This window comes from Protobothrops mucrosquamatus, unplaced genomic scaffold (assembly GCF_001527695.2).
Source record: "Protobothrops mucrosquamatus isolate PMUCROS unplaced genomic scaffold, P.Mucros_1.0 scaffold2706, whole genome shotgun sequence".
Lineage (NCBI taxonomy): Eukaryota > Metazoa > Chordata > Lepidosauria > Squamata > Viperidae > Protobothrops > Protobothrops mucrosquamatus.
In genome coordinates, this window is record NW_015388751.1 from 9,472 (window position 1) to 21,288 (window position 11,817).

The 11,817-nt window shown below is 41.6% G+C and overlaps 1 protein-coding gene across 1 annotated transcript in view; it reads right to left on the bottom strand.

Moving 5' to 3' along the window:
- LOC107296246 (leukocyte receptor cluster member 8-like) overlaps positions 1-11,817 on the bottom strand; it is a 37,679-nt gene that overhangs the window by 7,929 nt on the left and 17,933 nt on the right. Inside the window, exons 7-11 of the mRNA XM_015825594.1 lie at positions 10,585-10,770; positions 9,418-9,735; positions 8,751-8,879; positions 3,321-3,609; positions 2,115-2,216 (exon numbers count right to left, since the gene is read on the bottom strand). Of these exons, the coding sequence (XP_015681080.1) occupies positions 2,115-2,216; positions 3,321-3,609; positions 8,751-8,879; positions 9,418-9,735; positions 10,585-10,770 (1,024 nt within the window). The remainder of the gene's footprint in view (positions 1-2,114; positions 2,217-3,320; positions 3,610-8,750; positions 8,880-9,417; positions 9,736-10,584; positions 10,771-11,817) is intronic.

Genomic DNA, 11,817 nt, shown 5'->3' on the forward strand with positions numbered 1-11,817 from the left:
TTTTAGTTAGGGATGATTTTAATATAATTTTAATTATTACACAGCTACTAATATTTGGCTTTTAATTTGGTTTTAGAGGGGTTTTTATTCTGGTATTTTATTGTTATTTGTTTTAATATGCTGTGCACCGCCCTGAGTCCTCCGGGAGAAGGGCGGTATATAAATTTAATCAAATAAATAAATAAATAAATAAATAATGTAAATGGACAGGCTCCATTACAGTTGTCAGTTGAGAATTATCTGAAAGCCCTCCAGTGATCCCAAATCAGGTACATACAGTGAGGGAAAAAATTATTTGATCCCCTGCTGATTTTGTACGTTTGTCCACTGGCAAAGAAATGATCAGTCTATAATTGTGATGGTAGGTTTATTTTAACAGTCAGAGACAGAATAATAACAAAAAAATCCAGAAAAACGCATTTCAAAAAAGTTATAAATTGATTTGCATTTTAATGAGTGAAATAACTATTTGATCCTCTGTCAGTCAGCAAGATTTCTGGCTCCCAGGTGTCTTTTATACCGGTAACGAGCTGAGATTAGGAGCACTCTCTTAAAGGGAGTGCTCCTAATCTCAACTTGTTACCTGTAATAAAAGACACCTGCCCACAGAAGCAATCAATCAATCAGATTCCAAACTCTCCACCATGGCCAGGACCAAAGAGCTGTGCAAGGATGTCAGGGACAAGATTGTAGACCTACACAAGGCTGGAATGGGCTACAAGACTATTGCCAAGCAGCTTGGTGAGAAGGTGACAACAGTTGGTGCGATTATTCACAAATGGAAGAAACACAAAATAACTATCAATCTCCCTTGGTCTGGGGCTCCCTGCATGATCTCACCTCGTGGCGTTTCAATAATCATGAGAACGGTGAAGAATCAACCCAGAACTACACGGGAGGATCTTGTCAATGATCTCAAGGCAGCTAGGACCATAGTCACCAAGAAAACAATTGGTAACACACTACGCCGTGAAGGACTGAAATCCTGCAGTGCCCACAAGGTCCCCCTGCTCAAGAAAGCACATGTACAGGCCCATCTGAAGTTTGCCAGTGAACATCTGAATGATTCACAGGAGAACTGGGTGAAAGTGTTGTGGTCAGAGGAGACCAAAATTGAGCTCTTTGGAGTCAACTCAACTCGCCATGTTTGGAGGAGGAGGAGGAATGCTGCCTATGACCCCAAGAACATCATCCCCTCCATCAAACATGGAGGTGGAAACCTTATGCTTTGGGGGGGGGGGGTTCTGCTAAGGGAACAGGACTTCACTGCATCAAAGGGACAATGCACGGGGCCATGTACCATCAAATCTTGGGTGAGAACCTCCTTCCCTCATCCAGGGCATTGAAAATGGGTTGTGGATGGGTATTCCAGCATGACAATGACCCAAAACACATGGCCAAGGCAACAAAGGAGTGGCTCAAGAAGAAGCACATTAAAATCCAGACCTTAATCCCATAGTTTTTAAGATACTGTCTCACTAATGTCATATCAAGGCTACTCTATTCACAATGGGCTGGTGCTGGGTTTAACCAAACAAGCTACCAGGTAAAGAACCAGAGATCATTCTAACATTAAAAAATACTGGTTTTGTAGCTGATTTTCCTTTATGGAATTTGAGTTAAACTCACAAATGTCAGCTAGCAACTCAGCAAAATCTTAAATTTGATCATTTTTTCTATGGCATGAAAAAGCTTGAAACCCTCCGATTTAAAAATCTTACCGTTAAGACATTTTCCAACCTTTTTTAAAAAAAGGGGGGGAGGGAGTGTTCTACTCCAATTACAATATAAAGCTCTACTCTAATTTAAAAACCCAATTCTTATTCTAAAGTAGCTAAAGTTCCTCTAACTTCTCCACCTTCAAAATGACAACTAGCAACCAAATATATTGAGATACATTTTAATCCAACTATCACAGTGGTGGCCAGCTTCATATTCTATTGATGTCTAGTTTGTTTTGGCTTTGCTAATTGTGGCTTTGAATGATGCATGAAGACAGCCACATGTGACTTAACATGGTTAAGTCTAATCATGGTTAGAAAATTATAGCTAGCATTCAAATTGTGAATTGAGCCACATCTTTCTGCCCCCCACCAAGGCCTGAACAGGCTTACTGTAAGGTCCTGCCGGATTGATTTCATCTGCTCGCAAGCATAGGCATAATCTTGCTTCTCTTTCCAGTGGGATTTCACTGCAGATAAAGATTTTTTAAGTACCTGGAAGAAAAGAGGGAAGCACAGTTTAAAGATATCTGGCAAACATTAATCAACTTCTAAAACAGCTCTGGAATAAGACTGGACCTTGCCCAGGAAAAAGAGCTTTCAAAAAGGGACAAACAAAATATTTTGTACAAACAGACATGAACTGCTGATGGAGGAATGATGACCATTGCCAAGACTGCAGAATGGCATAACTATTCTCCTAGATTAGCCTGCACTTTCTGTCCAAGGAATGTTCAAGGCAACTGACAGAATTTATATTTAACAGTTCTTCCATCCCGAAAGAACACACCCGGTTTGTCATTTCCTACCTACTAGTAAAAAAAATAGTCAGTCTGCAATTCATCAGTCCAAGTTGAAGCCTGCCCATCCACCTTAACTTTAAAACATGAATACTGGACAAAACAATGCTGTAGAGAAGCAGAGTGGATCTTTGTTATGCACAGGATAGGAGTAAAGGAGTATATATCTTTTTTGTACCACTTCATCCTGTCTAGTACACAGTCTCTATTCTTGCACGCCTGGCTGGGCAAATCTGTTTCTTCTTCCACTTCCTTTCTTAAGAATTTTTCACATCCTATCGCTGCCTATTGCCTTGAAACCAACTCAGAACTGTTAAAAAGGACAGGTCAAAATAGAAAGCAAAATAGAAGCAAACACGTACTACAGGCAGTCCTTGACTTATGACCACAACTGAGCCCAAAGTTTCTGTTGCTAAATGAGTTGTTAGTTTTGCCCCATTTTATGACCTTTCTTGGTCCAGTTATTAAGTGAATCACTGCAGCTGTTCAATTAGTAACATGGTTAAAGTGAATCTTGCTTCCCCATTTACTTAGCTTGTCAGAAGGTCACAAAAGCTGATCACATGATGCTGGGACACTGCAACCATCATAAGTACGAGTCAGTTGCCAAGCGGCTGAATTTTGATCACATGACCATGGGGATGCTGAATCGGTCATAAGTATGTGAAAAACGGTTATGTCACTTTTTCAGTGCCATTGTAACTTTGAACAGTCACTAAATGAACTGTTGCAAGTCAAGGACTACCTGTAGGCAGGTTCTTTGAAAAGACTTTTTGCTTTCCCCTTGGCGGTTACTCACTGAGAGAGGCCGGACAGTGGAGGGGTCTGGGGCACAGGTGAGGCGCAGGTAATGCTTTGTGATATCTTGGCAGGTGCCTACAATCTTCAGCTCATTCCAGTCAAGGCCATCAGAGCCAACGGTGTCAAGAGCATTGATCTGTAGGATAAGAGGTTCCAGACGCAGCTTTTTTGGATGGGCTCCGTGCTGGAAGCGGGCTGCCCTCCGTTCCTTCTTGAATTCCTTTTCAGGGTCTTCATAATCCATAGTGTTGCGTTTCCGATTGCGTTTGGGAGGACCTTGATCATGTCTGAATAGAGAGAGAGAGAGATGTTCCTCAATAAAAGAGGACAACTATAAAACATTGATATTACAAATGAAAAAAGATTTTGAGGCCTGGGGGAAATTACAATTACCATTATTAGGTAGGATTGCGCTGATTAAAATGAATATATTACCAAAACTATTATATTTATTTCAAACAGTCCTGATAAAATTAGAGAAATTTTTTTTTTGAAGAATTGGACAAAATAACAAACAAATTTATTTGGTTGGGCAAAAAAGCACAAATAAACATGAAAATGTTACAAGATAGTAGAAGTAGAGGTGGACTTGGGCTCCCAAAATGGGAAATTTACTACCAAGCAGCTGGATTAGTCTGGATCAAGGATTGGATAAACCTAGACAACAAAAGGGTTTTAATGATTGAAGGGCATGACCTGCAGGCTGGCTGGCATGCCTTTTTATGGGGAAAATACAAGAAAACACACACATATTTCTATCAGCATCAGATAAGAGATGCGCTGATTCGGACGTGAGAAAAAGTTAAAAAGAGACACTATATGAAAATCCCAAATTGGACCTCACCGATTGAGGCAATGATTCACCCTAACACATTGGATAAAAAAAGATGATTAGATATAAAGAACTATTAGATAAACAAGGAAACCTCAAATCAAGAGAAGAATTAGAAGAACAGGGAATAATTATAGATTGGTGGCCATACTTACAGATTCAATCTAAACATAGTAAGAATATGGAAGAACATGGAATAAACCAGACACCACAGCAATTGGATAAAATTTTGACAGGTAAGGAAGGAAAATTTCTAACAAAAACTTATAAATATTTACTAGAGGTAGATTTGGAGGAAGAAATAGTAAAAGGGCCAATGATAGCATGGGCACGAAATGTGGGCCGAAATATAGAATTGGAAGAATGGGAAAGAGTATGGAACAGAAATTGTAAACTGACATTGTCAACTGCATATAAGGAAAATCAATATAAAATGTTCTATAGATCAGGGCTTTTCAACTTGTGGTACATTAATGAGTGGCAGGTGGTACGCAGCCCTGCCTAGCCAAGTGTAGTGGGGGAGGGAAAGAGCCAGCACAGGCAAGGACTTACAGTGAGAGTCCTCTGGAGCTGCAAATGCCCCAGGCTCACTTCTGGCTCACCCTCCCCCATGAGAAAGGAGGAGGGGGGTGGAGACAGGAGAGCCTATAAAAGGAGGCAGATTGGGCAGGAGAGGGAGAGAGAGAAAAAGCAGCAGCCTTGGGAGGAGGTGGAGTCAGCTGCACCGAAGGGGGAGGGTGGGGGGAGAGGAGAGGAGATCAAGCAGGCTGGCCATGAGCCGATCTACAACTGCTGTGGCAGCCACCTGTGCTGGCAGCAGCAAACAGGCAAGAAATGCAGCGGGGGAGGGGTCACCCTCCAAGAGGAATGAAAAAAGGCAGCAATGGCTAGAGGTGAGGCACAAGGGAAGGAGATGGAGAGTGGAAGGATTCTTATGTGCTTTTGTGACTTTGAAGTTCTGGGATTTGTGCAATGTGGGCTTTGTGTTCTTAACGAGTGTTTAGCAATTTCTATTTGGCTGATGTCTCATGTTAGCTTCTATTGCTCTGCTGTTGTTAGCTGTAAGTTTTGCTGCAAGGGATTTTGAAGTATTTTTCTCCTGAATGGATTTTGCCTGTAGCATTCCTTTACTTATGAATGGAGCCATTTGGGGAGGCTGCCTTAGCCGGCAGCCAGTACTTACATTTTTTTTCTTCCTTAAGTGCCAGCTGCGCTCCTTACTTTCCTTTCTAGCCAGTAGTTAATTCTTAAAGGGGAATGTGCCTTTTTAAGCTAGTTCACTCAGCAGCTTGTCTTTTCTGTCTCTGGAGGCCTTTCCTTGTTTGATCAATATATGGAAGAGGGAAAATATGGGGGGGGGGTTCAAATTCTTCCTTCAGAAGGAGATGGGAATGAGAAAAAGGGAGGCAGGGAAGGGNGGAGGAAAGGAAGTCCCGCCTTAGCACTTGGCCACCAGCAGCTCTGCCATTGACTTTGCTTGTCAAAAGGTTGCAGAAGGGGATCACATGACCCTGGAACACTGTGACCATTATAAATATGAATCAGTTGCCAAGCATCCAAATATAAATCACATGACCCTGGGCATGCTGCAATGGTCATAAGTGTGAAAAATGGTCACAAGTCATTTCAGTGCAACTGCAACTTTGAACAGGTTTTTTTTTTGGTCATCAAGTTTTTGACACCTTGCTAGGTGGTACTCGAATATTGTCATATCCTAAAAGTGGTACAATCGGTAAAAAGGTTGAAAAGCCCTGCTATAGATGGCATTTAACACCGGCGAGATTGGCTAAAATGTACAAAAATATGAATCCGGAGTGCTGGAAATGCAAAAATAAGGAGGGAACATTCTATCATATGTGGTGGCTGTGCCCTAAAGCAAAGATCTATTGGGAACGGATAAGGAGCTGGATACAGGAGATAATAAAAGAACGAATTGAACTTAAACCCAAATTATTCTTATTAGGTATAATTAATCCAAAGATGAAAAAACATCAATACATCATTGTACACATAACAACAGCGGCACACATTGCATATGCGCAGTGTTGGAAATGTGAAAACATACCTACAAATGATATGATTATCTGTAAGATACTAGAATGTGCAGAGATGAACAAGCTTACGCTAGAACTAAAAGACAAGGAGGCAACAGAATTTTACGAGATATGGAACAAATGTTATGATTGGCTAGAACAGAGAAATAAAAAGATATGATTACTAATGTAAATAATTGTAAATAACATATATGAGATGTATAACACAGTACTGTTAAGGAAAAAAATGTATTTTGTATTTTGTTTTTGTTGTATAGTGAAAAAGGAATAAATAAAAATTTAAAGAGAGAGAGAGAGAGAGAGGGAGAGGGAGAGGGAGAGGGAGAGGGAGAGTGAGTTGAATTGGATGTGTTGCTAAGACCCTTATGTAATCATCCAAGCAATAGTTAGGAGTATTTGTGTTAACTGTTTTATACAAATTATTGTAATCATAGATCTTCATGATCATTAATGCTGTAGTATCTTTGTTCACTGATTAATAGAATAACAGAGTTGGAAGGGATCTTGGAGTTCTTCTAGTCCAACCACCTGTTTAGGAAACCCTATACCATTTCAGACAAATGATTGTCCAATCTCTTCTTAAAAACTTCCAGTGTTGGAGCATTCACAGCTTCTGGAGGCAGGTTGTTCCACTGATTAATTGTTCTAACCAGGAAATTTCTCCTTAGTTCTAGGTTGCTTCTCTCCTTGATTACTTTCCATCCATTGCTTCTTGTCCTGCCTTCAGGTGCTTTGGAGAATAGATTGATGCTCTCTTCTTTGTGGCAACCCCTTAGATATTGGAACACTGCTATCATGTCATCCCTATCCTTCTTTTCATTAGAGTAGACATACCCAATTCCAGCAACTGTTCTTTATATGTTTTAGCCTCCAGTCCCCTAATCATCTTTGTTGCTCTTCTCTGCACTCTTTCTAGATTACAATTTAAACTCAACATAAGCACTTTAGGGCATGAATGGAAGTGGGAAAATGTCACAGGAAGCAGAATGGGCAAAGATGGAGTCAAAAAGCTGCAAAGGAACTATGTCAAGAAATGCAATGAGCTGGAAAACTGAAACTTACAACTGATGCCAAGAAGGCAAGAGGAACTTATGAGGTCTCTAAGACAGGGCTTTTCAACCTTTTCACCCATTGTACCACTTTTAGGATATGGCAACACCCGAGTACCACCAGTCGCCTAGCAAGGTGCATCTTTTCTATGCTTTCCCTTCCTTTCCAAAAGTCCTCCACTCAATTTGCTGCTGTCAACATTGAATCGCTATGATGCCTGCTAGCTTCTATCACTAACCAACTTGCCATAGAAAAGGGGGGAGGGGTAGAAAGAGCAGGAGAAAACGGGATTCTAAGAAGCCGTTCATGGACGGTGAGAGCCTGCAAGAATGCCAAGGTAACGCAGGTGCTTGACGGAGAAGTGGACTGTTCCCATAAGAGAATGATTTGTTATCTGAAATCTAAAAAAAGAAAAAAGAAAAAAAAAGACCAGAAATGCATAGAGAAGCTGGAGAAATCCCAAGACAGCTAAGCTAATCAAAATCAGGAAAGACTTTTTAAGATTACATGTATGTATAGCAATATTACTTAGACTTATATACCTATCCATAGTGCTTTACAGCATTCTGAGCGGTTTACAATTGTCAGCATATTGCCCCCAACAATCTGGGTTCTCATTTTAACGACCTCATAAGGATGGAAGGCTGAGTAAACATTGAGACGATCAGGATCGAACGCCTGGCTGTGGGCAGAGTCAGCCTGCAATACTGCATTCTAATCACTGTGCCATCATGACTCCTCAGTATGTATGAATGTAAGGCCAAAACTGAAACTTCTGAAGAAATGTATGATGTCAACTCTACAATGAACCTGGCTGAAGCCCTCTTGCTCGTTCTAGGTTGCCACAAGAAAGGGAGGGGGTGCGGAGTGTCTTTGCTAAACAATTCTGGGTCCCGTGGGAACCAAGGTCATTCATCAGTTAGCTTAAGGGATTGGGCATTTTGTTACAAAGCCTGCCAAATTATTCTATTGAGGAAGAGAGCCGAGTGCAAAGCATTGGGGTGGGAAGTTTGACTTTGTAGTAACGTAACTTTTTGGAGGGAATTTCAGACTTGGTTTCACTTTTGACCTTGCCGATATTTTGTAACCAATAAACATGTTCTCTGAGGAAACCTCTAGCCTCGAGTTCGGATTTTGTTGGTCCTAGCATCGGAACCATGACATATGATACTTCAAGGAAAAGCCACATCTGCTATACAAGTAATCACATGTGTCAGTAGGAAACAATCTCTTTAATAAAACTGTATTAAATCTGGGTTGGGTCTCACACTTGAATTGTTGAAAATCCCTAAGGATCTTGCAGAATAGGATTGGCATGCACTGAGGACTTTGTGCATAACAGTTCTGAGTACAGCACTGCTTCTTGCATGATTCCATTTCTCTGAGGGTCAAAAACTAAAAGTTTCTTACAATCACTCTTACAAGTTCTATTTCCAAATCACGTATTAGCAACTAGCAATCACACTGAAGCCCCTCTCCCCGTGCAACTTGCCTTTTTCCTCGCTGTGTTCTCATCCGCCCTCTATCCATGTGGCCTCCACGCCCTCGGTTTTTCTGAGTATTCCGACGGCCACCCAAGCGACACTCATTTCCAGAATAGGAGCTGTCTGAATCTGAATCACTATATAAGATGAAGAAAAGATTTACCTTTGGCTGTTACATTAAACTCAAGACCTGGTATTATTTTAATCAGCCAAAAAAAAAGCTCGATAAAATGAACAATATTATTTTATTTGAACTGTAAAGTTACAGGCTTCCACTAGTCTTGGTTTGTAACTTCTCTTTTGTTTCAAAACTGAAACTTCTAGCTCTAGTGTAATAGGCATGTTCATATCAAACAGGTGAAGCTTTGCAGGATCCAATTTGCATCGGTCCCCAGAAGCAGAGCTTTAGTAAGTTCCCTGAGGATGAGCTCTAACACAAGTCTGAAAGCTTGGAAGGCTAAACCTCTGGTCCTGGTAACCAACTCAGATTAGATCCTGCAACATTATTCTGGGATGCATACATGTGCCTTCATTCATCAGGGGGAGTTTTAATCACCTTGGCTGTGCACATATGCAAGGAATGAAGTGATACCTCCAACGTAGAACCAATGGAACTGCACAGACCCCAAGATAACTGTCACAAATATATTCTATTCTTTGATCTCCGTTGTTTACCTTCTTCGGAAGTGGCGACTGGGAGATCGGGATGATGACCTTGACCTAGAACGTGAATCAACACTTGAGGGTGAGCTGTTTTCCTTCATGAAAACATTGCGGTTTCCAAATTTGGTGGGGAAGGCATTCCCATGAGTCCGACCAGTCCCAGCTCCTCCGCTACCTCCCCCTCGCTGGGGCTGGGAATTGCCGCCCCCGCTCCTCTGCTGCTGTTGAGCAAGGCTTGATTGCATAGAGGCACATGGCGAGTGGAGAGAAGACACTTCCCAGCGCTGCTGTTTTTTCTTGGGGCTTTCAGACAAGTTGTCTCGGCCCAAGCTGTAGAAAGAAGAACAGATCTGCTGAATCTTAGGAAATGGTTTTGTGAATGAGCAAGCTACTCACCATGCCAACTACTAGGCCATCCGTTATATGCACTCAAAACTCTAAACATACACACCAGCTAAAAAAGCTGAGCGTGTTGTGTGCTAACTCCACTAGATGCAATCAAGTCTACTAGCCTTATCTGCCGCTTAAGGAAAATGCATCCTGAAAAAAAGAACAGAAATCTTGGTCTTCCAAGCATTCTCCCCTTCTTAGTTCGTTAGATAGAGGTAAGAAAGTTATAAGTAGTCATCGACTTACAACTGGTCACTTAGTGAATGTTTGAAATTATGACAGACCTTCCCAAGGGCTACTTATGACCCACATTCAAAGTTCTGACAATCAGGGCACTCTTGCGGTCACATGATCACATTTTTGGCATCCAGCAATCAGCCCATTTATAATCATTTGCAGTGTCCCACAGTCATATGACCACAAGTTATTATGCTGATTTTGTTTGCTGAAAACCAATGACTGTTTCTGGCAAAAATGCCCATTGTGGACAATGGATTTGCTTAATGACTGCTGAAATAAAGGTAACAAAACAGATATGGTCACATCTTGACCCACTTAATGACTTGCATGACTTACAACCATGCTTCTGAGCTCAATTATGGTCATAATTTGAGGACTACCTGTATTCAAATCTCCAGTCAGTGACAATGTTCATCACTCTCCAGTTGATTACTTATATTTTTGCCTCTCCTTATCTTAAAATAATACTATCAGGAGGGAAATAAATACAACTCACTAAGATTATTTGGGTTATTTATGCACTTCACCTCTTCTCCCAAAGTTACTCACCCAGGCAATGGTTCCCTGCTCCAGTCAATGGTATAGGCAGTGCCATCCTGCAGCCTGGCCTGTAGGACCTCCTTAAGTAGCTTCTCTGTGCGGTCTTTGTCCTCCTCTGACTCACAAGCAGTGAAGCAACGCTGGACATATTCCTTCATGTCCTGTGGCCAATCTTCAGGCTTACCCGTTGAAGAACTATACAGAAAAAGAAAATATTAAAATAGGAAGGCTCCACTAATACATTTAGTTAACTGCAATGCATACTTCAGAAACAGTTAGATTATTTGAAAGGAAGCTAAACAGTTTACAAAACTTCCATGACTAGAAGCTTAATTATCTCATTATGCAGCCTGTTCCATTCCACCTCATTTTTTAACACAGTATGCTCCACATTTAAACATTTGCAGGCCCAATTGTTCCCGTGTCATATCGTCACCTGGCAATTCATAAGCAGTGTAGCTGAGATTCAACCACCAATCTGAATAAACCTCCTAGGGCCTTACAAGGCGATAGAGGTAATCCTTGACCTATGACCACAATTGAGCCCAAAATTTCAGTTGCTAAGACAGTTGTTAAAGGAGTTTTGCTCAATTTTTATGACCTGTCTTGCCACAGTTGTTAAGTGAATCCCTGCAGTTGTTACGTTAGTAACACAGCTGTTAAGTGAATCTGGCTTCCCCATTGATTTTGCTTGTCAGAAGGTTGCAAAAGGGGATCCCATGACACTGGGACACTGCAACCGTCATAAATGTAAACCGGTTGCCAAGTGGCTGAATTTTGATCATATGACTGTGGGGATGCTGCAACGGTCAGAAGTGTGAAAACCAGTCATAAGTCACTTTTTTCAGTGCTGCTGTTTGAACAGTCACTACACGAATGGTTGTAAGCCAAGGACTATTTGTATTCATTAACCAATGAACACCATAGCCATACACCCAAATGTGTGGGCCTAAAAGACCTAGCAGCACTAAGATCTGATTTACCTGCTTCTGTCCTCTTGACACTGTCCTCTTGACACTGTCCTCTTGACACTGTCCTCTTGACAGTGGCCTTCCGGGTGCGCTTTAAGGTGTTAGTTACCACCTTTAAAGCGCTTCATGGCATAGGACCCGGTTATCTCCGAGACCGCCTTCTGCCGCAGATCCCCTCCCTCAGACCGGTACGCTCCCACAGAGTGGGCCTCCTCAGGGTGCCGTCGGCCAAGCAATGTCGGCTGGCGACCCCCAGGGGGAGGGCCTTCTC